Source organism: Miscanthus floridulus, chromosome 8 (assembly GCF_019320115.1).
Source record: "Miscanthus floridulus cultivar M001 chromosome 8, ASM1932011v1, whole genome shotgun sequence".
Taxonomy (NCBI): Eukaryota; Viridiplantae; Streptophyta; class Magnoliopsida; order Poales; family Poaceae; genus Miscanthus; species Miscanthus floridulus.
Genome location: NC_089587.1, coordinates 173,605,969 through 173,630,991, shown reverse-complemented (window position 1 = coordinate 173,630,991; position 25,023 = coordinate 173,605,969). Strand labels below are relative to the sequence as shown.

Sequence of the window (25,023 nt, the reverse complement as noted above, 5' to 3'; positions counted from 1 at the left end):
ATGATGGAAAGAAAAATGGTGACCTGGCAGGGATATGGTTTGGGTTTTGGTGGGTGTAAGAGGTTGTGTCACTGTGATGCGGGGCATGACTCGGTTACACTGTTTTTCCTGTCTGTGTCGGTTAAGGACCGACCGTTGTATAAGACTCTAGGCAAGTCACAGACTTATTATCCCGAGCACATACTTGGGTATGGGCGCTTAGAAGACTTGTTGCTCTCTTGTCGTGGGTTTCGGCTCTTTCCAGACCGACTGTCAAAGTTTCTTTTTGGTGGAGGAGGTCCTTGCACTACACCGAGTCCAAGACTCAGGGGCAGGGGCTTGGAGTCCTAGTTTAGACGGGGACCTAGGACCCTAGGACAGGAGGGTGATGGGTTGGCCCTACTTGTGTCTTGGGTATAAGCGGGGCGTGTGTTTTCGAGGTACCTAGCTGGGGGCATTGATTCGCGAATGCCGGGAAATCCGGTATGGCTTGTCTGCGGTCTAGCACCGTAGTAAGAACTAAAAGATGAAAGATGAAAGATGAAAATAGGAAATCTGATTGCTTACCACCTACTTGAAAGTAGCACATGTGCTTACATAGAATGATTAGTTAATGAACCAATGCGGCTATGAATAAAAATTGAATATAAGGATGCACGCTTAGTAATGCTTTCTGCAATTGCAATAAACCCACAAGTCAGATGCCTTGCATATCATTGGAGTCTTTTCTTTCCTCCTGTCGGGTAAGTCTTGCTGAGTATAATTGAGTACTCAGGGTTTTATTCCCCCTGTTGCAGGTGACAGGTGGAGGCTAAAGCTGACTCTTATGTGTGGATTCCTTCTGGTGGGCTCAGAGAGGATTTTCTTTACGCTGTGATCATAGTTTTATTCATAACTCTCACCAAATGTTTTTATAAATGAAAGTTTTAGAATCTGTTGTCCTAGTTTATTTATCAATGCGTCATCATGCCATGAATATATGTTTATTTTCGATGTAACTCTGTTCACATGTTTATATTCCGCTATTAATTAAATTATTCATAACTCTGATAATATGATTACATTTCGCTGTTGTAATAATAAATATTATACTCTGATGTTGTATTAAAAGTGATGTAAAACATGGTTAAGAATGATGTAAGTTTTATTATCTCATTTGTGATCCTGATAGAAAAATGTAGATTTTCGGGTTCTCTCCTGGGGTGTGTCCGACGGAACCGAGTAATTTGGTGTTCTCCTTTGGGTGCTTAGTGTCTAATAGAAGACGAGCACTTCTGGGAGGCATTAGATTAGGCGGTTCTGCCACATAATTTCCTACAGAGGAAGGAGCTTATTCTAGGATGATTGGCAATGAACCAAATCATGTGATTTTATTACAATTTACAAGAAGAAATTTGACCAACCATTACATCTATATGTATAATAACTCTACAAGAAGTAACAGTATTCGACCTTGTGACAGACATACAAGGTAGTATAAAAAGTTGAAAAAATCTGGAGTCTGTCCCATGATTATTTGCTGGAAACCTTTTCCGTAATTGCACTCAGTTGCCAAGAAAATGATTATTTGATCTTGGAAAATCTTGTAAATTTCTGATTGAACTTGTGGAATCAGTTTATCTCTTCACTTTTGCAAAGAAAACCCTTTTTCCACTGATCAAAATTTATGAAGCTATAATGGGCTGTACCACTTAAAAGCAGCTCTTATATTTTACAATCCACTCACATTAAGTATGCCAGAATTTTGGTCAAGATCAATGTGTAGAAGATAGATAGGACAGCACCAACTGGAATTGTAACCAACCAGGACGCCACAATTTCACGAACTGTCTCTGCTCTGACTCTATTGAGCCCTCTTGCAAATCCGACACCCATCACTGCTCCAACAAGTGTATGCGTGGCAGATACAGGCAACCCAAGCTTTGATGCGAACAAGACAACTGAAGCTGCTGCAAACTCTGCAGCAAAGCCCCTAGTAGGTGTTAGTTCTGTGATTTTCTTGCCAATTGTTGCTATCACCCTATATCCCCACATTGTAAGCCCTGCAACAATTCCAAAACCACCCCAAGCAAGAACTTCAGTAGGTATGACTATCTCAGCACTGCTTGCCACACCTTGAAGAATGGACAAAGCTGCAGCCAGGGGGCCTATGGCATTGGAGACGTCATTTCCTCCGTGAGCAAATGACATGAAGCATGCCGATAAGACTTGCATGTAACCAAATACACTATACACAATCTGCAACTGAGCTCCTGTAGGACCAGCAATGTCCGAAAGAAGTCCAGCCTGCTGAACATTTGACTTATCAGCAGATGCTATCTTTTCTGCTTCTGAAGACAGTAAGTCACCTAGCTGTTTTTGGATCACTCGGGAAACAATGATGGCTCCTATTGCCCCACTGGATACTGCTTGCAGGATGGCAATGGAAAACACCTTACTGAGAGGAAAAGCAGCAAACGAGATTGCAGTGACACCAGCAAAGACTGCGATCGGTGCAGCAGCAGCTGCAGCCTGGCCTGGATTTGGTGCGCTGTATACAAACTAAGTGAAAACAGGTCAATAACCTTTGCACCTCGTCACAAACAGTATTTTTATGCTATGTATTTATGACATTTTGATTATATAATCATTTTTGTATAAGTATTGAAATGCAACTGTCTTTTTTTTGTGTCATTTAGCTTATAAAGGGAGTCTACTCTAGAACTTACCCTGCGTATGCACTTGTAAACAAGAAAAGAGACTGCTGCACCCATCAATGGAGAAATGACCCAAGATGAAGATACTCTAGCCAAAGAACTCCAGAAAACTGCATTCACCCCTCCATACACCAGCCCAAAACCAACCATGGCTCCAACGATACAATGTGTAGTTGAGACAGGCCAGCCATATGACGAAGCAACCTAAGAAATAGTACAGGTTAATATATGTAGATGCTTATAAATAGCATAGATGCTTCTTATTCTTTATAAATGTTAGTGCCCTGTATTCTCAAGACTATAAAAGACAAAACATTGGCAGAGGCATTACATCTGTTGATGATAAAAAAGCTATTTTCGAAGCTGCTGTTCGTGTTTATCTTGGATTCTCACCCATACATGTGAATCATAACTTCATTGCTTACATAGATATTAGATGTTAACACAGTTGATGACACACTAAAACTGTGTTAATTCTGCTCATTCTACTTATTACAAACTTTAGATGCAAGATTCTTCAAATATGTTCCTTGCTGCTATGTTGGCAACTGTTATCCAATGAGTCATCTCTGAAAGTTGGAAATGAAACTCATACTCTTAAGGTGCAGTTTGCAATAATGATCACGTATAACTAAACCAGTCTCAACATGGGCATATCAGATTTTTCACATCGCGAAGCCTAAAACCATGATGTAGATAGATGGTTATATTTGTTAAGTTGCTGGTTCCTTTCCCTTTGCAGAGTTGTTATAAAGATGCAGTTAGCCGCTATGATTTGTTTGGAAACATTAACTAGCTTCTATGAGTGTAAGGATTATGACTTTCCATATTAGATTAATCAATCAGCTCTGGTGCCATGATCATGTCACTCATAGTACATCCTAATTCCTAAACCTTCTGTATTGTAGGCTGAAGAAACTGGGTGAAGTCTCAGTAATTCCGTGATCCTCATGTCCACTACAAAACTGCATGATCTGATTGGCGTGGTGTAGCAAAGCTGCAGAACTCAAAAGGGTGATGGAACATACCTGCAGCCATGTACCGGCAGCAGCAAGGGAGGATATCAGTCCAGCAAAGAGCAGAGAGTCCTTTCCTTGGAAGACAGACGCAACCAGTATTCCCTTCTGCATGGTGCTGGTGACATGGGTTCCCATAAGGAATGCACCGGAGAACTCTAGCACTGCTGCAGTCACCACCGCCTGCCGGAGTGTCAAAGCTCCGGACCCAACTGACGTCCCCATGGCATTTGCAACATCATTCGCCCCAATATTCCATGCCATATAGAACCCTGACAGAAGCGTAAAGTATGCCACCGCGTTCATTTTGAAGGTTCCATGGCAGACCAGTGAGCGCATCGCCAGCGGTATGGTGAGCGCGGCGAATGCAATCATCACAGAGATCGACATCGCCATCCGTGGTGAGATATGGAATGCCTTTGCCATCTCTGACATCTCGCATTCCCCGATCTGCTCCTCCCCAGCCTTTGTGTCGCTGGCTTTCGCATTGGAGCCATCTTCGGCATCGGGAAAGGAGGACAGTGTGGCGTGGGGGAGGCTGAGGTGTGATTGCAGCGTCTTGGCAGGTGTCACTCTGGCTGAAGAGAAACACCTTAGGCCATGAATGCTATGTGGCAGCTGAGCAATGGGGCGACCGAGCAGGAGAGCGGCTGCCGCAGTTCGCCCTCCTGCTCCAGCGTGCACTCGGGCGATGGAGAAGAAAGGAGAAGATTGAGACATGGGAGTTGCAGGAGGAAAAGAGAGGGTCGGCGAGCAGGGAGGCAGCAAGATGAAAGTGATGAGATTAAGAGTGAGGAGAGGAGGAAGGAGAAGGGGACTTTGGGAAGAAGTGAGCACCGTTTTGTGGATGGAGGGAAGAGTTGGTAGTATCTGGTGTGGTGACGGCAGCTCACGCTGAGGTGAACAGTTGGTGGCTGCAAATGAGTGGTGGAAGGGGATATGGGCAAGATTCCTGCCTAATCCATAACCTGTGTCGCAGCTGACCGCCTTACTGTTTTCAGTTGCATGATCGTCTTGGCCTCACCTTGCGTCCAGCCGGTTTTCAAAGATCTGGTTCTGTGTCTGTTTCTGTAGTTGGTCTCTGTTTAGCATGTCACTAGCATCTTAGGGCTGTTGAAAATCCATGGATTCTGAAATATTTGTCCTGTTCCTTGTGGGGTTTCATATGTAGTGTTGTGGTATATATCCACTGTGCACATTAAGCAAATTTAACGAGCACCATGTCAAGTCTTCTTATTTGCACTAAGTTCACTGTTCTCGGTTCGTTTGATAAACAAATGTTATGCTGTTCATATGGTTACTGTTGGCCTAATACAGTGTCTATATTATCGCTACATCTCCATGGCCACAAATATTTACCAGTGCCGCTGGACAAATATTCATGGGCATGTTTCCTCCCGTAGGATATTTGCTTCATTGCTTTATTATTTAACTAAATATGTGAACAAAATGGTTTGTGCCTTTGTGGTCCAAGAATAAAGGTATGTGATCTCTCATTGGACATCTTTATGTGCTTATCATTGAGATGCAAAGGTTTTCTCTGTTGTCAATATGAGTGCTGCTGAGTGCTGGCCCAGGACCACGGAAAACGGATGAGCAATTTGTGCCGCAACAAGCCGCTAAGAATCTGCGGGCTCTTTGTTGTCCGCGGGTCAGGTGTGGAATCCTAGTGCTTGTCTTATCCTATCCTACGGCTTCGAGAATCCAGTTTTTTTTAGAGGAAGGTACACTCTTGTTAAATCATAATGTTTTGAGGTACATGCAAAATTTGTGGACGCCCAAGAAGCCATACATATCTTCCTGGTAAAAAAAAACACTTTTAGCAAGAGCATGGGCCTCCCAATATGATTCTCTACCTTTCGTGCTTAAAAACAACTTCCTGAAACAAAAGCGTTCCTGGTTTTAATTTCCTTTGAGATTGAGGAATAAGCACACAAATTAAGCTGTAGCCCTATGTTCAATCATCAATTGCTGATCGTGCACACCAGAAGCTGGCCTTCAAATAGTCCGGTCCTTATCGTGCGCTAGAACGAATTGGATCGGCGGCCTACAGGTTAGAGCTCCCGATTTCCTCTTCCATTCACCCCGTGTTTCATGTTTCCCAGCTCAAGAAGTCGGTGGGTGCTCACCGTGCTATCTTGGACTCTCTTCCTCCATCGACGGTTCGCTGGAGTATTCTTCAGAAAGTCCTCCAGTGTCGCACTATCTTCAAGGGACATTTGCCTATTCGTCGAGGGCTCATTCAGTGGACCAACTTGCCTGCTTCGCTCTCGACTTGGAGTATCTTCGCCAACAATTCCTTCGGCCTGCTGTCTTGGGGCATCCACGCGTGCAAGAGGGAGGGGATGTTAGGACTCAAGCTGCGCCAGCGCCTGCATTGCCGGACAAGGAACAGGAGGGCGCGACATCAGGCTCGGCACATGGGAAGCCAACGTAGCAAAGAGTAACCGAGTGTATGGGCCTGAGTGGGTTAATCTGTAATGGGCTTTGCCGTAGCATGAGCTGGGGGACGGTGGGGGAGGCCGTCGCGGCCTGACCAAAGGTGCACGTGATCGGGTCGCTGGCCCGTTATGCCTTTGCCTTATGCGGCAGTATGCCTGTGGAGCGTATCGGCTTCATGATTCATGCTCATGGTACTCCACCTTTCGACACTCTTTCCTGATGATATGGCCATGCTGTATAAAAAATAAAATAGCAGCCTTCTTGTCCACTTGTCCTTGTCCTATATTGCTCTCAGCCTCACTGTCTCAGGCAACATTAGCATGGAAATGAGAATCACTTCGTTGTGTGTGTGTGTGTGTGTCCCCATGGCTTCTTCAAACTGCTCGTCTGCCGTTGATGTTCCCTCCTGGACCCGAAGGAAGCCGAGTCGCCGACGGACATCCAATACCCAACTGATCTCGAAGCTATGAGCTGAGCTCCGTAGCCGGCAAACCTCGTTTGGCGCCTCTTTGGTTATTGTACCGTGAAGCTCCAATAAAAAGTTAAACCGGGTGTAGTTTTTCCCTTGTCACGCTCATCATGCTCTGCCCCCACACACAGTACTCTCTGTTAAATGTACTATGAATCATGATTGCTCTGCAGCTCTGTACTGGGCTGTCACTTGATCATCGCACGGCAGACTGCGCAGCCTTGGCCCTACGGAACAAAATTACTATTTTTTAATATTTTGAATCATCGACGCAAGTGTTGCGGACTTGTGGTTGACAGTTGAATCAACAAGATAATCGTTTCAAAAAAATCATCTAAATAACAGTTTAATCAACAATGGCGCGTAGGCATCCACACACCACCAAGCGGAAAGTGCCAAAAAGGAGGGGATCGCAAAAAGGACGAGAGCGGCCCGTAATTTACCTGGAGTTCCATGCTCCTCCTCCTTTGTTTACGCCTTCCTATATGCGGCTTTTACCCTGGCCTGGCCTCCGTTGTCGCGCGGAAACAAACATGCGAGCATCAACCAGCAGCAAAGTCGCAGCATCCCAGGTAACCCTGCCCGCTTTCAGCCGGTTCGGTTGGCTGGTTCGTGAAGAAATACTGCTAACTAATTTAGGTGAAAGAAAAATACTGTTCCGATTAAAAATTTATAATCGTTTATGACAAGTCACAGTCAAACGAACAGGAGGGTTGCACGGCCGCATCGCACTGGAGGACAGGACGGGATTCAAATCAGATTAGCGCCCAAACCTGGGTTGCCTACTCAGCTCGGAAACCATTCGTAAATTCGATCGTCCTACCGCGGTAAATTACTCACTGTTTGCACATGTGGAGTAGCGTACCCGTTGCAGGCGGGCCCTTGGCCGTTTTCGGGCGCATGATTTGGTTTGACGGGATGGACATGGACCCTGCCGCTGCGTCGCGGTCCCGTCAGCCCCTGTCGGCGGCTCGGCTCGACGCGGGTGCTACGCACGGGAGCAGCGTGACGGGGAGGGCGGGACCGTGGACACCGGTGATGGGTTGGGTTGGGTGCGTCGAGGCCCGTCCGTCGCTCGTCACATGGCTGCACGGGACCAGACGGATCGACCTCGACTCGACCCCCCCTGGCCCGCTCGCGGCGCGGCTCCATCGTAGCCGTCGACGCGCGAGATGGACCTGGTGGGACCGGCGAGTCCGTCCCGTCCGTCGCCATCATCGCGCACTCCCTCGGCCCTTCCCCCCGCCGCCTCCGCCCAATTATGTTCCCCGAACTGCACGCGCGCGCGCGACTCCCTCGTCGTGTTCGCGGAGGAGATCCGCCGGGCTCGCCCATTTCCCTCCTCCAAGCTCTCCTCACCCGCTCCCGCGGCCCGCTGCTGCCCCTCCGCGCGCGCCCTCGCCAAACCCTAGCTTGGCCGCCGCCCCGCACTGCCCCGGCGGCGCCGCCACCACCGCGCCGCACCGAGCGCGTGCCGCCATTGCCGTACGGCGGCGTCCCGCCACGTTGGAATGTGCTGGTAAGGTGCCATTTCGCTGTGCAGAGTTCAAAATTGGTAGCTCCTGAGGTTCGAGGTGCGGCCGGGATTTTCAAATCTCCAGCTTGAAACCCCTCTCCAGCTATCCGATTAGGAGCTCCTTTTCGTGTCCCCCTTTTCGTAGCTGCAAGTTCCAGCCGCTCGCCCACAGCTTTCGAAATTTCAAGCTGCGAGTTCAAGTTTCTGGACGATGGCTCAAAACTTGAGCTCATAGTTCGATCTTCAGTTCATACTCTTTATCTATTCTAACTCTAGATGCAAGCAATTTTCAAGTGAGGGTCGGAGAGTGAGAGGTTTGGATTGACGGAGTCTGCCACTTAACTTTTTACGTCGTTGCATCCCTTTCTTGAGTGTTGAATCCACTTCCCATTTTTCTCCTTCCTGAAACCAACGAAACCTACTGAATTGATTGAATTTCTGTTTAGGTTATGTTGTTACTTTATACAAATGCATATGGAAGATTTTATTTTGAAAATTCCTACTTCTCTTGTTTAAACCACTGTTCATACAGAGGTAAACTGCACACAAATTAGTTCGATCTATTCACTACTGTCATCACTGAAGATGGTATAAATAATTTAATTTATTATACATCTTGTTATCATCTCTCGTCATATATGCATATTCCTTTCTTAAAAAAATTGGCATGGTCATTCAGTCAATAAAGTCTCAACACTTTAGTGCTTGCCTGATTTTGCTGAAGTTGTTTCTCGTGCTCCAGATCTGCTTCCCGATGGTTACCAAGCAGATGTACTCACCACTTTTCAGTAGTCTGGCCTTCCAAAAGTTAGCAGATAATTATAGAAAGAATACACTTTATGAAATGGCATAGTTGTTTGCTTATTGTTGTAACTAGTTTCCTACATTGATAATGCCTCCGGTAGTCCTTTAACTTGTTCATTGGAGAACTTTGTGTATTAATTTGCTCATGGTTTGTCCTGCTGCAGTTTGAAGTGTGATCATTGAGGTTCTGATTAAAGAAGCTTCTAGAATCGATTGGCTCCCCTCCCATAATGGACAAGATACAATCAGATTGCCCTTATCCTGGATGTTTCTTTTGTGTTATGAAGGAGGCAAACCCTAGTAAACGAAGAGCAAGTGTGCTAAAGTTCTTTAGGGAACTTCCTTCCCAAGATGACGATGGTCAGGTTCTCCCTATTAGTGGTCTCTGGAACACGGCGATGGCTCACCCAAATGATCCCGAGTTCATCAACTTGGGCATATTTGAATGCATGGCAGCTCTTATATGGAAAGGGTTAAAAAACAGGCGTTGGCTTGCACATGATCAGAATATTTACATCCCATATTATGCAGCTCACATAATTGGATCATACACAATGAATATGGAGGAGTTTGCCGAGCGTGCTGTTCGTGCTGGTGTAATACCTCCATTAGTTGAACTGTTAAGAGGTAGGCTGACGTGGGTCGAGCAAAGAGTTGCTGTTAGAGCTTTGGGGCATTTGGCTACATATCCTAGTACATTTCCTGCAGTTGCCGATCATGGGGAAGTACTTGAACTTGCCATTCAACTTGCTTCGAGCTCCCTAGAGATTGTGTACTCTCACTTTTACCAGTTTGTGGATCGAAGACTTGGCTACCATTGCGACCTTCTTACTCGTGGCATGGGTGGTGTGGAAATGGAATCCCGCAAAGCTGAGGAATGGGCAAGTCAACTGCAGTGCTGGTCTTTGCAACTCATTAACTGCTTTGCATTTAAGCCTGAATTCCTCCATGATATTTGCAAGCCTGATTTTCTAGTCAAGTTACCTGGAATGTGGGGTGGACTTGTAAATGAGAACTCGCCTGCTGGTGTTGGTTTGCTAAGAACAATCTGCCAGAGCAAAGTTGGCCGAGGTCATGTTGCTAACATTCCTGGTACAATTGATGCTTTATGTAACATTGCACGTTCTTCAGATGACTGGCAATACATGGCCGTTGATTGTCTGATCTGGTTAGTGCAGGATGCAAGTACTTATCAAAAGGTAAGATCTTGTGAAATACATTTTGCTTGCTTAAATTGGTTATGTTTAAGGCCTAATAAGGCATGAAATATGCACAGCAGCTTAGAGATGATGACTAGAAGTCTAGAACAGAATAAAAATAACAAAGTTCCTCATAAACAGTAAATAAGAATATTAATCTAATCTTTGGAACACCAGGTCAGGATAATTGATTCCTCCTAATTGAATGTTTCAAGAGTAATTATGCAATGGTTTCCTGAAATAGCATTGAGCTAAAATGCATACATATGTCTTTTTTTCTTCAATCCCAATTCAGATAGCGCTATCTGTTAACTGTAGTTTTCTTAGCTCTAGTCGCTTATTTTTTTTCCTCCTTTTGTGCAGGTTATAGATAAAGTTGCGCCAACACTGATAGATTTAGCAGATATTTCGACACTGGGTGATTATAAAAAGCTTGGTGACACAATTGTCACGGTCCTCCAAGAATGTATGCAACAGAGTAACTCACGTGGTTCAATCAGTGCTCAGACCAAAGCAGAAATTGATGAGCTTTTGAGATCCAAGCAAAGTTTGAAATTGGAAAAGAGTATGCCAAAGGCGGATCTTCATATAAAACAAGCTGCAGCATTGGTTGTCAAGTTGGAAGGCAATTCACTGTTCTCTTCAGGGAACATTGCAGGAGCTGCAGAGAAATACTCTGAAGCACTTGCGCTATGTCCAATGAAATCCAAGAAAGAACGGGTGGTTCTTTACAGCAATCGAGCTCAGTGTTACCTTCTCCTGCAGGAGCCATTGGCTGCTATAAGCGATGCTACTCGAGCATTGTGCCTTCATAGCCCTGTGAATCGTCATGCCAAGAGTTTGTGGAGAAGAGCTCAAGCATATGATATGCTTGGTTTTGCAAAAGAGAGCTTGTTGGATGCAATCCTTTTCATAAACGAGTGCTCTCAGTCAAATGATCCTGACTTATCCCTGAAGCAAAACAAAGTTCCTGATTATGCTGAGCGATTGGTGAAGAAGCAGATGCGTGCCGCTTGGCTATTCAGGGAAGCAGCTCTGAAGCATGGGGGTGTCCATTGTGAAGGAGATGCTAGCGATGCGTTTGGTCAAGAGGCTGATGACTCTGAGTGGGAAACAGCTAGCGAAAGCGATGCTGAGAATGATGCCACGGGAGCAGCCGATGATGAAACTGAATGGAAGAATGATGGCCACCAGGAAGATTTCTGTGAGAAAAGCTGAGGAACAGGTCCGGATTGTTTACATGCTATTATGCTAATATCTTTGCAACGAGAAATGCTAGTCTCTTTGAAAAGACAATTCAATCACTAACAGTTTCTTTTCTCTTTGCAAAATTCTTTGCTATTTATATTTCACATTTTCGCATGTATCATTCCTTAGCAATCTATATGCTTGCCTGTACAGGGCAGGCCGAACTTGTATTCAGAGGGAGTCAAATTGAGCAGCTACAGAAGCAACTACTGGGCGTTCTGCAGTCAGCACTATCAAGCATCAAATCTTTCTAATGGAATGATCTGGTGACGTTTTAATGTGTCCTCATCAAAGCAAGGCCCAATTAAATTAACTTCCCACGTCTTCTTGCTGGGTCGGTTGAGCTGTGCCTGTGACCATTCAATATTTCCTCTTAGATGTTGGTCCTTGTTTGGTGTTTGTAACATGTTTTCATCAGTTTGTCAACTATTTGAATGAACAAAACTGTGCATTGTTTGTTTTCTTTTTCTTTTTCTTTTCTTTTTTTTATTTCTGAAGTTTGGTGAAGAGGCCATAATCCTGGCACTCCCCCCCTTCCACTAGACTTATCTGGAATGTGAAGACCACGTTTCCTTTCTTTAGGGTGTACTTGTTTCTTTTTTGGTATATAACGACTAACAAGTAGGGGGTCGTTAGCTTGGGTCATGCTCTTACGATGAAATAGTGTGCTGGGCGCTTGTTCTGTTGAGCCTTATTGAGGGTGTTGTTGGGGCCAAAATGCCAACAAATGTGTGCCATAGTGTACGAGTGCGTGCGTGTATGTGGTTATTGACATTGTGTGCTTACCTTCTGTGCTTAGTTCCTTACAGGAGCTTTCAGTAAGCACATCAATGTTTTATGTACAATGTAACATGAATGGGTAAATTGAGGCGTGAATGAACTGTACTGCGATGCCCCGTCTTCGCTACACCTTACCATGGTCTCTTGTTCTTTCTGGTGTTGGACGGCACAGAAACACTGCCATTACAAAAGAAAGTCCAGTTTACTGACAAGGATTGATTAACGGAAGACGTGTGTCACGTGTGCGCATCTGTAGATTTGACTTGTACGTAGGAGTGTGTATTTGGAAAGGTTCGTAGGACATGAGCCTCTGTAACAAAGTTTAGTGATCCGTCCAATTTGCTGGTGTGGCGAGACAAAGGGAAAAAAGAAGAAGAAAAAGAATCGGGTTCAAAGTTTCCCAGCGGGATTTCTGCCAATGGGCTATGGGGGCTCCGGCCTCTGGATAATAGCGCCACGTCGAATTCGAAACAGTAAGCTCGGGCACCAAACGCCTACGGCCGTGGCCCGTACGCTCCTTCGCTTTCAGCGGGCTGGAGGCCACCAGCTTCTGCTGCGGCATCCCCCGACCACTCTGCGCCCACCCAACTCCGTAGCCCGTCTGCTGCGCTTCTTGTCCTGCCCCGGTGCCCCCTGCTAGTTTCGTTTCTTCCCCTTCCCCTTGTCTCTACCCTAATTGTGTGAGAGATTATGTCCACTCGGCCACTCCTGATGTTTGGAAACTATTGTTTATATTTACAGGCCGACATTGGGCGTTTTTATTTTTATTTTTAAAAGAACAGCAAGAAACCGCTCATTTCATATCAAAAAGTGACAGTTTTTTTTTATACCTAGAAGACTTAATCATGTGTGGAGTAAGACACAACTCATTGACATATTTAAAACAGCAAGACACCGCTCATTTCAAGCACCCAGACCTTCTCTCTGTGTGTGTTCCAAATTCTAAATCATTTTGGTTTTTTAAGTTGCTATATACCATATATATATTGTGTTTATAAGTATCGTAAAAAAACTATATATCTCATTTGTGGATAGAGGTAGTACTCTCTTTCTTTTCCTTTTCATGTAAATTTTATCGGTTATTATTGCCCTTGGATTCCCCATGAGCTCATCACATGGCTTTGCCGTTAGAAATGTATGTTGGCTTTGCAGTTAGAAGCGTACGTTGGGTGCATCTCATTTCAATAGACGTCATCTCGAATGAACGTTCAAGGGGCTAAAGTTGCGAGTTTATCGTTATCTTCAACCTCTAGTCTCTCCTCCAAGCAGCCATGGCAAAAAAAAAAAACCCCTTAAAAGGGGCTTTAGGAGGACTCCATGAAACCAGCGGTGATAGGGGCTTGTGCCCCCTGCCGCCCCACCGCTAGACCCACCCTTGCATTTGTAGCACGACTATATGAAAAGGTACTCTTATATCTAAAACCATACTGATGAGTGTTCCATGGGCCAAACACGAGGGCAGTGGGCACAACCAGGCATAGCACATGCAGGCGCAGTGGATTCTTATGCCACAGTATAAAACGACACTAGAGTCCTGTGACGTACTCTATTCGTCCCTTTCATGTAAATTTTGTTGGTTATTATTACCATTTAATTCCCCGTAAACTCATCACATGCAGCTAGAAGGATACGCCAGGTGCATCTCATTTCAAAAGACTCTGGAGAACTCGTCCTGATTAGGATACCGTTGTAAGAGTACTGCATTTATAGCTCGACGATCTGAAAAGTACTCCTAAATCTAAAACCAATACGGTTGAGTATCCTGTTGACCGTGGCAGTCTGGTAGAAGCATTGAACCAATGGGACCACACGGCCGGCCACAGCACATGCAGGCGCAGTGGATCCGTACGGAGTCCTGTCACCTACACGTGGAGGGAGGAGAGCGGAGAGAAGCCTGAACGCAAGTCAGTGCAGCAGTGGGCAGTGGGCAGTGGGCAGGGCAGCGCCGCGGGCCGCAGCCTTTACCTCAGTTGCTGTTGCTGCTCGGTGCTCCATGGCCGCATGCATCGATCATTGCACTTGGTGCATGGCAAGTTGGCAACGGGTGATGCGAACGCTTGGACCATTTGGAACACGGTCTTGATGAGTGTGTAGCCATGGAGCTCCACTGTGATTAGCTGTTGAGATTACTAATGGACTAGTGTGGACAGTCCCAATGGAATATTTAAGGTGTTATTACGTGGTTAGGCGTGTTAGGGGTGCATTGGCGAACTCCCTCTCCAATCAAACACCCTGTTCGTTTGGACTTGTCTGCTTATAAGTCATACTTTTTCAGTCAATAATATTTTTTTCTTACACCAAATCAACCAACAGTACTTTCAGCCATGGCTTATCAGCGAAAAGCCCAAGCGAACAGGACGAAAATCTGCCTACTGCTAAGTGCCAACCCTGCTCGGCCTTATTAAGCGCAACGCAGCAGCCCATGCTGCCACGCACACCCCTCGTCTTTCCTCCTTTATATATAGACACACCAGGCGATCTCCCCTTCCATGGAGTAAAATATCCATCACACACAAAAGGATCCGAGGAAAACAGAGGGGTTAAAACCAAGAGGAAAAAAAACAGGCTAGATCGAGCATCCTGCATCCTGCATCCTGCATCCGATCCGCAGTAGCTGTAGGCCTGTAGCTACTAGCTAATCTTACTCTGCTCTGGCCTCTGAGCTTTAATTTGGCTTGATGGCCGGGCTGAGCGTTCTCCTGGAGCCCCACAGCAAGAGCCACCCGGGGAAGACGGCGGCGGCGCAGATCATCAGCAAGGCCACCCTCGTGATCCACGGCCCCAACCACAAGCATCATCAGCAGGTCCCTGTCTCTCCGACGGCCGCGGGCTCCTTCCTGCAGCGCTGCTGCCTCTGCAACAGAGAGCTCGCCGAGGGCATGGACATCTACATGTACAGGTAGGGCTGTGATCCGCGCCGTCTCTCACGAGCCTTTGTTTTGTACAGTGTATGCGATGATGTGCGTGCATGCAGAGGCGACCGGGCGTTCTGCAGCGAGGAGTGCCGGTGCCGCCAGATCTTCATGGACGAGGACGCCGGCCATGGCGCGGGTGCCTCCACCGTGCGCGGCAGGCGGCGAGTCGCCGGCCGCGGCCGTGTCGCCTACTGAGCGCGGCTACCAAGGTTTTCTCTATGTAGGTGTGGGTGCACCAGTCGACCAAATCTTCATGGATGGGAGACGGGGGCAAGGATGAACACAGTGTGGAAGTGTCTGACAGTTCATCCCCGTGGGACCCATCGCAGGCACAACAAAGTGGTAGTACTCCGTACGTGCGTGGCATCTGGCTGGACCCACTGGATAAGATGGCCATGACTTGGAGCCTCTCTTGGGTTGGGCCCCACCTCATGAAGTGGATCAGGATCGACCGAGTAGTTAGCGGGACGCCTCTCCCTTTTGTTACGTCTCTCAATGTAGGTTGGCTTACACACGCAAAATTAACTTCGTTCGTCAACGGTGGATCACTGACCGGAGCTGATCCTCTGTGTGCATGCGCTGTTCAAGTTTGGCGGTATCTGTGGTGCACCTCGAGAGAAAATGCTTTATATTTTTTTTTCTTATTAGTTGTTTCCTCTTGTATTCAATTTTGTATAATTTCTATCTTGTGCAATAATAATACAGTATCGGTGTGACAGAGAGTATTTATCTATCATACGGTACAAGGTTGTACATGTGAGAGATTGGCCGCCTTTATTGCTTCTCCGGTAAGATGATGCCTCTCAAGTCTCAAGAGCATATATGCCTCTCCGTGCGCGTGCTGTGAAAAAGATTACAAGAGGCTTAGATCTGCAAAAAAGATTACAAGAGCAAAAGGCTGAGATGTGCGCGCAAGTTTAAATCACAGAAAAGCAAAAGGCTGAGATGTGCGCGCAAGTTTAAATCACAGATAAGCTGGTTTCACAGAAGATCGATTGCATAACCAACCACGGGTGGGTGATTAACGTTGCCGTTATTTGGTTATACTCAGATTGATTGAATTAACTTTGCCGTTGGGTAATAATATTTTGCTAGTGTTTGGTTACTCAGATTGAATCAACGTTGCTATAAGGCTGACAACCATGGGCTGATGGGCCTGTGCTGCAAAAGCTTACTCCCTTGTTCCAAAAAAGAATGACTTTTATTTTTTTTGACTTTCAGACATCATGTTTGACCATTCTATCTTATTAAAAAATTTTATACTATAAATTATAAAATAAATAAATTATTATTAAAGTATCTCTAATGATAAAATAAATTATAACAAAATAGATGGTATTTATATAAATATTTTGAATAAGACGGATGATCAAATAAGATGTCTGAAAGTAAAAAACGACACTTTTTTTTTTTTTTGGAACCGAGGAGTATAACGCAAAACTCCAAACCGGCTGCCCAGATAAAAGTAATAGCTTTGTTGCAGGCCAGTTGTAAGTCTATGGCCCATCTACTAACTAGAAACCAACGGCCCAGAGAACAATTTAGCTACCAACGGCCCAGAGAGCAATTTAGCTTTGCTTTGGTTGGGGTGCGCCAGGCCCTTGCTAGCAGTGCAACTGCTGGGCAACTCGTGAGTGCCCCAGTTGCTAGCCACCGTTGTGGACCCTCCCAACAAAAAAATAAATTTAATATCAAAGAGGGCCCATAGCCCACATATAAGATATTAAACTAATTAGATTAGATACTACACTTAATCTTTTTTTTTCCTCCCCAGGACAACCAAAAGGTGTATGTGTTTCACCAGGTGGACGGTTCCCTGCCTTTTCATCTGAAGGCAAGCCTCCTGGAAGAGCACCCAAGGGGCGCAGAGATCTAGCACTGTGTAGGATATTCCGTCAGAATACATGTTGCGATGTGACGCAGACATTTCCTGCTCTGGTCTCAGTGAGAAACCTTGCATTGACTGGTGAAGGCAGTCAAGAATGTATTCATTTGTGGGAATTGCTTGAGTGCTCAATATGTGATCCACGAGTGGGTGTCAGGCCTGGACCTCCTGTTGTATGCGCATCATTCTGTGATATGGTCTTCAAAGCTTGTTCAGAATCATACTTCTCTGTAGATATGAAAACACAGGTAAACCCTCTGATTAAGGGACATAATTAAGGGTACTGATACCTAACATGTACTGACACACAAGTACAAGTGCTGCTGCTAGATTAAGCTTGATAGTTCCATGGTCAGATTATATTTTTACACTAAACAATCATGTTCTAGCCCATGTCTGTTCTCTACATTCTGAATAGCTGTTGATTCTGCTGAAGTTCCCTTTTCTTGTGCTAAGAGATTTTTAGCTTCATCTCGTGGTCTTTTTTTGTTGATTATGATTTCACGCTTTGGTTCTGAATATGCTCCTTACTGGTATGTCAGGCCTTGTCTCCTTGTGGTTTAGGTGACATCCTTTGTGGCAAAGCACATAAATGGGTCTCTAATGGCACAGAGTTATGCCGTCTTGCTGGTTTCTCTGTTCAAGTTTCTGAGACCAGCTCTGGTGGAGTTGATGACACTTTCTGCTATGGTGGGAAAGCAAGTTTGGATTCCATCTCTGATTCATGGACTTCTTCAAAAGACCGTCCAACATTAAGTGGTGTGGCTTCATGGGACGTTCAAGATTTTCAGAGATGGGCAAGAGAAATGCCTGTTGGTGAAAGAGTTTCTTGGGCAATTGGAGGAATGGTTCTCACAGCTGGCCTTAATTTTTTTATCAGGTATTGCATATTCCTTTTCTCTTTCACTTTATATATGCATAGATATGTAAAAACCTAATTCAATTAGGTACTAAAGTATGTGCATAAATAATTCTGGTAGATCTGAGTATGTTTTATATTTTTGGAATAGATGATGGGTCCACAGGAAAAGGAGCAAAAAAAAAAGACTTTGATTTGTCCCTTTTTCAGTGTGATCTTGCAATTATCTGGCATGATGCCTTAAATTCCTGCTATGATGGCACATTGGAAGCCTGCACTTCATATCCCTTCTTTTCTGTTGAACTTCAAACTCTCATTTATCTGTGCAGCAAAAGAAAGAGCTACATCCATCGCCAGAAGCAAGCTGCTATTGCTCACAATATGAGATTGAGAAGGCTGGATTCTAGTGCCAACCCACAACAAACGAAGCGGAGCTAGGAAGACATAGGCAACTTAGTATTACTCATAGAAGATTCTTGGACTTGTGGTTCTACTTTTGTGGATCAGTATAATCAATCAACTGTGAACAATAGAGTGTACTCTGTCCCTCTTTTGGCGCTTAGATACATCAGCTACGACCTCCTTGTCATCCTTCTGTAGAAGAAGAGTTCTATAAGTTGTCACTGAGTATTCCTGGAATGCAGAACTTATGGGTTGTGATGAGTTCATGTACATATTATTTGGAAATGACTTTTTTGCTGCCATTGATATCTAGTGACATGCCTACATGATTTGTGATCTGTGAGTTTATCTAGGACAGTAGGACAGTAGAGCATATGTATACGTATATCTATGGAAGACCATTTCTCGCGAAGCATGTCTATTTTGTTAACCAACTTAATCCAAACTCATTATTATATTATAATATATATGCATTTTTCCTTTCCAAGGAAAAAGTTTCTAAAAGCAAGAATTGTATGTATCAGAGTGGCTCACAGATCCCCCCCCACCCAGCAATCTGACATGATTTTAAATTGAAAGAAAAAAAAGGAGCTCTGCTCCAGTCTTCTTAAAAAAAAGTAATCTTGTTCTCTGTTTTGCTATGTGAAGGATGTGCGTTTACACATGAATATTAAGCAACGAAGGTTCCTTCTCAATGGCCAAACCTTTCAATTGACATAATGGTAGGACCCCCTCCCATAGAAACACATACATAGAGAAGACTGTCAATAGCTGAATCCAATATTTAGGGAAAGATCAGACTGAAGTTTTTTTTGTCCCCATTGATGTATACAAAATAATTGAATGGGAGTGTTTAAAAAGCCATGGCATGAGGAATATTTCTATGCTACAAAGCTATGGCTTAGTGCCTACTGCAGATTTAACTGCAAAATGCATGGCTGTGGGCATGTCAAAACAAAAAATTGCATTGCATCACTCATCTGACTGGCTACAAAATTTTGTGAAACTATAAGCCTCCATGAAGGCATGTAACTGCTCTAAACATCAGAATTCTCAACAAGCTGCAAAATTATCATCTGCTGAACTATTTTCACCAATAATCACCGCAAGAACATGTCCCATCTGTGAAATGATGGAACCGGTTGATATCTCTGATGATAATCTCCCTTGAAACGATCTTTGAAATAAACTTGAATGCAACATGGCAGTCTATGCATATGCGCAGATTCTTCTTGACTCTGATTGGGGCCCCCGATGGGGTGCTGATCAACGCAAACGCAACGGCCAGCCTCTCACTGTGGTGAGAAAGAAGCAGCTCCTTTTCACTTCTGTCTACATCGTGCAGATCAACCTCCACATCTGGAACATAACCAGCTTTGTTCATCAGATCTCCCAATTCAGCTAGCTTTCCATATATCTCTCTTGTCCTTGGATGGCTCTTGTCGCCAACAATAAAAGTATGCACCTTGTCCTTTATCTCAACCCAGCTCATGGCAGGCTCCTTCTTGACATTACTGTCTTTCATTAACTTCCGCACCTTAGCCATTTCATCCCACATGCCTGCTGAAGCATAAGTGTTTGCAAGCAGGACATGTGTGCCAGACTTCTCAGGCTCTAGGGTGAAGAGCTTCTCAGCTGCCATCCTTCCCAGCTCTGGATCTCGGTGTACTCTTGAGGCTCCTAGAAGTGCGCCCCAAACTGCAGCATTTGCTTGGAATGGCATGTTGTTGACAAGCTCCATAGCATCCTCTAGTTTCCCTGCACGACCAAGAATATCAATCATGCATGCGTAATGTTCCTCAGTCCTGTCAATTCCAAACGTCCCCTTCATAGATTCGAAGTATTTCTTTGCGTCATCAACAAGCCCGGCATGGTTACAAGCAGAGAGAACACTGGTCAACGTGATGTTGTTTGGGGCAACGCCCTCATCGAGCATTCTATGGAACAATTCCAATGCTCTCTTCCCATGTCCATGCTGTGCAAGCCCTCCAATCATTGCAGACCATGAGACAACTCCCCTCTCCGGCAGGTGAGAGAATGCCATGTCTGCATCCTCTATGCTCCCGCACTTTGCATAAGTGTACACAAGAGCATTCCCTGCAAACACATCTGATGTGAACTGCCTCTTAATCAGATGAGCATGCACTTGCTTCCCTTGTTCATAGGCTGACAGACTAGCACAAGCATTCAGGAGGCTACTTAGTACAAAAGAATCAGGTTCAAGGCCTTTTCTTAACATCTGCACAAACAGCTTTATTGCATCCTCACCATGGTCGCACTGTGAGAGAGCTGTCATCATGGACGTAGAAGATATAATGTCATCAGAACAGCTTTCTTTGAAAACCTTAATTGCATAATCGAGTCGATCACACTTCCAGTATGAATCAATAAGCCCATTGATGACATGAGAGTCAGATAGGAGCCCTATCTTCTCTGCAAGAGCATGAACCTGTCTTGTGTGACAGATTGCTTCCAAGCTCGCCGTTGACTTGAGAACAGCAGACAGTGTCGTCCTATTGACATCAAGGTCAAGCCCCTCCTTTCTCATCCTGTGAAAGAGTGACAGCACCTCAGCATGCCGTCCGCCATGAGAGCAGCCTGAGATCAGTGCATTCCATAAAATCAAATCCCTTCGGGGCATGAAATCAAACACCTTCCTCGCATCATCCAAGAATCCATCCTTTGAGTACATGTCAATAAGGCCAACAGCGACGAACTCATCAGAATCTGCATCAGCCTTGATCATAAACCCATGGATTTGCCGGCCCAAATTGAATGCACCAGCACCAGCACAAGCCTTCAGAACACTAGATAACGTGAACACATTGGGCACCACTCCTAAAGACTTCATCTGTAGTAGCAGCTCCAGTGCACGGTGATCATGCCAGTGAGTTACACACCCGGAAATGAAAGCATTCCATGAGACAACGTCCGCCGCAGGCATCTTCTCAAAAACCACCGCTGCCATTTCAATGTCTCCCAGCTTTGAGTACATGTCAACCAGAGCATTTGCTGTGAACACATCCTTGTCATATCCCGTCCTCACCACCATCCCGTGCACCTGCCTCCCAGCCTCCAAATCCATCAACCCCGTGCACGCGTTCACCACACACGAGAACCCGAACTCATTCGGCCGCTCCCCGCTCCACACCATTTCGCGGAACACCCCAAAGGCATCCCTGCACCGGTCGTTCTTGACGTACGCCGATATCATGCCGTTCCAAGAAACGGCGTTCCTCTCGCCTCCAGACTCGTCGAACATCTTCCTGGCCTCGTCCACCATGCCGAACCCTCCGTACATGGCCACAAGTGCGTTGGCGACGAAGACGTCCTGGGCGAGCCTCGTGGCCACAGCCAGCGCGTGCACCTGCGCGCCGAACCTGACATCCGGCGCGCACTTGAGCACGATGGGGAGCGCGAACTCGTTGCACGGGACGCCGCGCCCGTGCATGGCCCGAAACGCCCAGAGTGCGTCCCGCGGCATGCCGTTGTTGGAGTAGGCGGTGACGAGCGAGGACCAGGAGACGTGGCACGGATCGGGGATTTCGTCGAACACCGCCCGTGCGGCGCTCGGGAGGCGGCATCTGGAGTAGAAAGAGAGGAGGTGGTTGCTGAAGACGGCGAGAAGGCCGGACTTGAGTAGCTGGGAGTGGAGGTGCGCTCCGGCGAGCAGCGACCGCGACGCGCCGAAGCGGGCGAGGGCCGGACCGATGGTTCCCGGAGTCCGCATCGGTGTGGGTGTGGCATCCTACAACGAGCCGCCGCCTCCCCGGAAGGCGGGAAAGGTTTCAGGTGGGGGACGCGCCAGGTGAATGCGACGGGCCCACCTGTCAGGTTCTATGAAGGTCGTTGTAGCGCATCGAGCATCGGACGGGGCTCAGGGCACCTGGGCACCAGCAGTGGCACGTGAAAATGGTATCATCTCGCGTTCTGCTAACATTTCGGTGTGCCAAATCTTTCGGAAGAAGTTTCTAAATAACGAAGCAAGTGTGTTAGATCATCAGTCAGTCCACTTAAAGAATTAATTATAAGTGCTAATAAAATTGTATAGGCTCATAGGTTAACCTGTTTTGTATCCCCAATTATAAATATTACTCATTGCCCTAAGTTATAGATCAGTTTGGCTTTTCTACGTTAAAACTTAAAAGAAATGTTTTGGACCCTACTTGTCTAAGAATTTTCTAGTTTCACCTTTTGTCGGTAAGAGGTGCATGCCAAGCCGAACCAGATCTATTATATTTTGTTCTGATCTAGTTGCAAGTTTCGAAGAGGGAGGTCCTTGAGCCCATTTGCCCTAGTGCCAAATTTACCCCACATATAAATGAGTGTCGAGGAACAAAAAAATTGTGTTGGAGAGCAGAATATATGAAAAATAGCAAGTAGGAAGCCTAAGGTGCAACATGGAAGCTAAGGTCAGAGTACATGGCCCTAGCCAACCAAGGTGGAAATTGAGGATATGTTTGGATTCTTTGTCGAGCTAGCTATCAAAGTGGGTGATGGTGTTTGCATGTGTAGCTAGTTTACCTCGATTTCCGTGCAGAAAATTTTTCTCGTTGGCTTAGGTGAGCCAAATTGGCTATCATGTCGACTATCTTGTTGCTCATGCCAAGTGAGGCCAGGGGAGCCTTGCCAGGAACCAAACACGCCCCTAGTCTATATCTATATATGTGATAGATCTGATCATGGGTCACCCAACCTAAAAAAAGACATGTCTAAGCGTAGGGTTAGGTTCAGGTCATTGGTTTTCGACCCATGACTCGACCCAAATAAAAAAAACATAAATAGCTTGACTTGATCTAACCCATCGTTTAATCAGGTCTATGATGTGAACATGTACTGTGTACCTATACTTTTCGTTGCACCGTCATCTTACTCATTCATTGAAGATACATAAGATAGATAATAGTCCACTAAAGAAGGATGTACATCATTTCTACATTAGAAAAGGAAGATTTTGCATACCAACACTTTGCGATTATGTGCAAAAGGAGAGAATAATTTACTAGGACGAGTGAAAGGAGGTGATCATTTAGATGCATAATTAGTGATGGAACTTAGTATGCTACCACTAGATGCTCTTCTAGGGTTTACGTAGGTATCCCATCCGTAGCTCGCTCATCTAAAATCAGAAGCTCTCTCAAGCACGTGGCTCTTGTTATTTTAGTAAAAGGTTCTCCAAACTATACCTTAAATGCACTAGCACGTTATCTAAAAGAAGTTATCTAAAAGAAGAGTAAAAAATAGCTTTAGGTCACATTCGGATCTAATGTGCCAATAACTCGCATCTACGCCTTAAATCTAAACAAGTCACCTGCTAAGGTGTGCTAACTATTATCGTATTAGCAACTATCAGATGAAAGCTGCTAACGGGAGTGTTTGGGACGGCTTAAAATCAGATATGCGGTCCTCCCACCGTGAGAATCGAGAAAATCCCGCCCAACACCCCACCAGAATTGTTGACCGTGCCTTGGATCTAAACAAGTCATCTGCTAAGGTATGCTAACTATTATCGTATTAGCAACTATCAGTAAGGTGAAAATTGCTCACGGGTAGGTTTTCGAAAAAAAATGCTAACGGGTGTGTTTGGGATCACTTAAAATAAGATATGCAGTCCTCCCATCGCGAGAATCGAGAAAATCCCGCCAAACACCCCACTAGAATCGATGATTGTTTCCACCGCCGCAGACACCACCACCGCGAGATTGAACTAGCACTCGCGTTTTTGGTACCGCGAGGTGGAGGCTGTGGTATCATATCTACGATCCTTCCACCGTGAGAATCGAGAAAATTCTGTCAAACACTAAGGGGTGTTTAAATCCAGGGGCTAAAGTTTAGGGATGTCACATCGTGTGTCACATGGGAGTGTTCGGTTCAGATAGTAATAATAAAACAAATTACACAAGTCCTCAGTAATCTGCGACACGAATTTATTAAGCCTAATTAATCCATTATTAGCATATGTTTACTGTAGCACCATATTGTCAAATCATGGACTAATTAGGCTTAAAAAAATTGCCTCGTAAATTAGTCTCAATTTATGTATTTAGTTTCGTAATTAGTCTATATTTAATACTCCATGCATGTGTCTAAACATCCGATGTGATAGGGACTAAAGTTTAGGAGGGGGAAACAAACAAGGCCTAAATCAGAATCGATGGTTTCCACCTCTTTAGCCACAGTGGCGGACCTAGGATTTTATGACAGGTTGTGCCGCACAAAAAAATTTCTTATACAATTCCGTAAAACCATTTTCAATTCAGTAAACCATATTGCAATTCAGTAAACCCATAAGCCTTAAATTCAAAGGTTAAGCTAGAAACTATGACAAATTACGATACGATATAAAAGTTCAACGAAATACAAATAATTTGACGTATATTATCTGACTTGTTTACATGCCATTTTCTAAATGCCACTGTTAAAAACAATAGAAACAGTGCTGTGAAGGATCGAAGTAGCCACCAACAAAATAGGAAAAGAAAGAAATATATTATCTACAGTTAATTTTTAAATTGGACATAAAAATCGAAAACGAAAACAAGAAAATACAGCTCCAAAGATTATATTATCTATAGTTAATTAATTTTTAAAAAAGGACATTAAAATAAAAAACAAGATGTGAAGCATCAAAGTAGCCCCCAACAAAATAGGAAAAGAAAGAAATATATCTATAGTTAATTTTTGAAGTGGACATAAAAATAGAATAGAAAATAAAAAGCAAGAAAATGTAGCACGCCGAGGGACCTCGTGGTTAAAAGGCAACAAGGCTTACCACTGGTGTCTCTTGTTGCAAATTTTATTACCTATAAAGTA

The 25,023-nt window shown here is 45.0% G+C and overlaps 5 protein-coding genes and 1 pseudogene across 8 annotated transcripts; 3 read left to right on the top strand and 3 right to left on the bottom strand.

Annotated features, from left to right (window-relative positions):
• Nucleotides 1–1,330: 1,330 nt before the first annotated feature.
• LOC136474043 (inorganic phosphate transporter 2-1, chloroplastic-like) lies at nt 1,331–4,498 on the bottom strand. Of its 2 annotated transcripts, XM_066471659.1 has the most exons (3): nt 3,704–4,498; nt 2,688–2,879; nt 1,331–2,520 (listed from the first exon to the last, which is right to left on the bottom strand). In XM_066471659.1, the coding sequence occupies exons 1-3, from the start codon at nt 4,409–4,411 to the stop codon at nt 1,702–1,704; spliced, it is 1,719 nt and encodes a 572-aa protein (XP_066327756.1). In that variant the 5' UTR covers nt 4,412–4,498; the 3' UTR covers nt 1,331–1,701. The 2 variants fall into 2 exon arrangements, with proteins under 2 accessions (XP_066327756.1, XP_066327757.1); XM_066471660.1 differs by lacking the exon at nt 2,688–2,879.
• A 3,368-nt stretch (nt 4,499–7,866) lies between these two features.
• LOC136477556 (uncharacterized) lies at nt 7,867–12,254 on the top strand. Of its 3 annotated transcripts, none has more exons than XM_066475758.1 (4): nt 7,867–8,121; nt 9,087–10,121; nt 10,485–11,346; nt 11,545–12,254. In XM_066475758.1, exons 2-3 carry the CDS (start codon nt 9,153–9,155, stop codon nt 11,337–11,339), a joined length of 1,824 nt encoding a protein of 607 aa, XP_066331855.1. In that variant the 5' UTR covers nt 7,867–8,121; nt 9,087–9,152; the 3' UTR covers nt 11,340–11,346; nt 11,545–12,254. The 3 variants fall into 3 exon arrangements, with proteins under 3 accessions (XP_066331855.1, XP_066331854.1, XP_066331853.1); XM_066475757.1 differs by having other exon boundaries at nt 11,528–12,254; XM_066475756.1 differs by having other exon boundaries at nt 11,523–12,254.
• Nucleotides 12,255–14,676: 2,422 nt separating this feature from the next.
• Nucleotides 14,677–15,783, top strand: LOC136474042 (FCS-Like Zinc finger 6-like). The gene is made up of 2 exons (XM_066471658.1): nt 14,677–15,048; nt 15,124–15,783. The coding sequence occupies exons 1-2, from the start codon at nt 14,828–14,830 to the stop codon at nt 15,257–15,259; spliced, it is 357 nt and encodes a 118-aa protein (XP_066327755.1). The 5' UTR covers nt 14,677–14,827; the 3' UTR covers nt 15,260–15,783.
• An 864-nt stretch (nt 15,784–16,647) lies between these two features.
• Nucleotides 16,648–16,854, bottom strand: LOC136478852 (U2 spliceosomal RNA; annotated as a pseudogene).
• Nucleotides 16,855–17,012: 158 nt separating this feature from the next.
• On the top strand, nt 17,013–18,512 carry LOC136474041 (folate-binding protein 1-like). Its single transcript, XM_066471657.1, has 3 exons — nt 17,013–17,197; nt 17,492–17,829; nt 18,138–18,512. The coding sequence occupies exons 1-3, from the start codon at nt 17,144–17,146 to the stop codon at nt 18,244–18,246; spliced, it is 501 nt and encodes a 166-aa protein (XP_066327754.1). The 5' UTR covers nt 17,013–17,143; the 3' UTR covers nt 18,247–18,512.
• Nucleotides 18,513–18,988: 476 nt separating this feature from the next.
• On the bottom strand, nt 18,989–21,974 carry LOC136477555 (pentatricopeptide repeat-containing protein At4g14850-like). The gene has a single exon (XM_066475755.1). The coding sequence runs from the start codon at nt 21,938–21,940 to the stop codon at nt 19,301–19,303; it is 2,640 nt and encodes an 879-aa protein (XP_066331852.1). The 5' UTR covers nt 21,941–21,974; the 3' UTR covers nt 18,989–19,300.
• Nucleotides 21,975–25,023: the final 3,049 nt, after the last annotated feature.